The following is a 1722-nucleotide window of genomic DNA, read 5'->3' on the forward strand; positions in this document are numbered from 1 at the left end:
AGGCCTTGGCGCCGCTGGGAAGCCTTTCAGGTTCAGAGCCTCCCTCGAGCCAGTTCCAGGCGATGTTCGCTCCCTTGACATTTTTCTTTCTTTTTTTTGTTAATCCTCACCCGAGGGTATTTCCCGTTGATCTTTGGAGAGAGAGGAAGAGAGGGAAAGACAGAGAGGAACATGGGTGTGAGAGAAGCACGTGGATTAGTTGCCTCCTGCCCACACCCGACCAGGGCCCGGGCCAGGGAGGAGCCTGCAACTGAGGCACATGCCCTGACTCGGATCGAACCCGGGACCCTGCGGTCTGCAGGCCGACACTCTGTCCACTGAGCCACACCGGCCAGGGCTCGGCATGGCATGTCAGAGACACAGAAACCATCCAAGAGCTGATTGTCCGAAGAACCACGTTGACCCCTGATCTGGGCTGGGCTGCGGGGAGCGCGGTCCTGGGGCCCCGGGGCAGGCGATACCGGAGCAGTGACGCCCGCAAGGCTGTCTCCGTCCTCGGTGACTGTCCTGGGGTGAGGGCAGGACAAGGCGTGTTTGGAGCAGGCATGCACACCCACGTGTGGACACCTGCCCTTCGGGACACAGGATTCGGATGTGATTTAGGCCCCCGTAGGCGGGAGGGCCGGGGCGTTGAGTCGGCGGTTTGGGCCTTGAAGGAGTGACCGTGTCCAGCCCCTCGTGTCTTCCTTCCTGAGGGCTGACGGTCCGGCTGGGCTCTGGCCGGCCCCCAGCCCCCTCAGGGGGGGCCAGGGTTACACCTGTGTCTCTGGGTTTTGTATCCAGGTGTCGGCCGAGTCCAGCTCCTCCATGAACTCCAACACCCCCCTGGTGCGGATCACCACCCGCCTGTCGTCCGCGGCGGACACCCCCATGCTGGCGGGCGTCTCGGAGTACGAGCTGCCCGAGGACCCCAAGTGGGAGTTCCCCAGAGACAAGTGAGTACCCCGGGGGGCAGGTCCGCTGGACGGAGGCTCGGGAAGGAGTGGGGGCTGGGTGGGCACGGCCTTTGCGTGGCCCTCACTTGCACGGTCTTGCTGTCCCGACGTCAGCAGGAGTGAGTGAGGTCATGGTTCTGAGGAACCCCTCAGCCAGGGCCGGTCCCCACACGGGACGGTGCCTCGTCGTCAGCTTTTCTTCTTTTTATTAACTCGCCGGACAGTTCAATCCCAGTCCAGGGCAGCAGGAGCGGGAGTGCCCGTCCAGGAAAACGTTCTGTTCTGCCCTCCGGTTATGGAACATGCTCCTCTGTGGTCCACGTCTTTGGATAAATCGGGTGTCGACTATGTCGTCTTAAGAATCTTTATCCAGCCCCGGCCGGTGTGGCTCGGTGGATAGAGCGTCGGCCTGCGGACTGAAGGGTCCCGGGTTCGATTGTGGTCAGGGCACCTACCACGGTTGCAGGCTCCTCCCCGGCCCGGGCCCTGGTTGGGGAGCGTGCAGGACATCGATATTTCTCTCTGTCTTTCCCTCCCTCTTCTACTCTCGCTATATCCATGGAAACATACTCTCGGGTGAGGGTTAAAAAGAAAAGGAAGCTTTATCCAGTGTCACTGCTTCTGGTGGTTAATGCCCCATCGGGCCGAAAAGCTTCCGATACGGCATCGTTTCCCTGATTCCCAATGTTCTCCTTGTTGGATGACGTAGGGATGCCCCAGGCGGGCTCCGTCCGAGGGCAGCCACCCGGGCTCTGCTGACGGCATTGCTGGGAGCGGTCACTCCTGC

The 1722-nt window shown here is 61.6% G+C and overlaps 1 protein-coding gene across 1 annotated transcript in view; it reads left to right on the forward strand.

The window, feature by feature from the left end:
• Positions 1–1722, forward strand: part of FGFR2 (fibroblast growth factor receptor 2) — an 89473-nt gene that overhangs the window by 75094 nt on the left and 12657 nt on the right. Inside the window, exon 9 of the mRNA XM_014528278.1 lies at positions 784–935. Coding sequence (XP_014383764.1) covers positions 784–935 — 152 coding nt within the window. The remainder of the gene's footprint in view (positions 1–783; positions 936–1722) is intronic.

This window comes from Myotis brandtii, unplaced genomic scaffold (assembly GCF_000412655.1).
Source record: "Myotis brandtii unplaced genomic scaffold, ASM41265v1 scaffold628, whole genome shotgun sequence".
Classification (NCBI taxonomy): domain Eukaryota; kingdom Metazoa; phylum Chordata; class Mammalia; order Chiroptera; family Vespertilionidae; genus Myotis; species Myotis brandtii.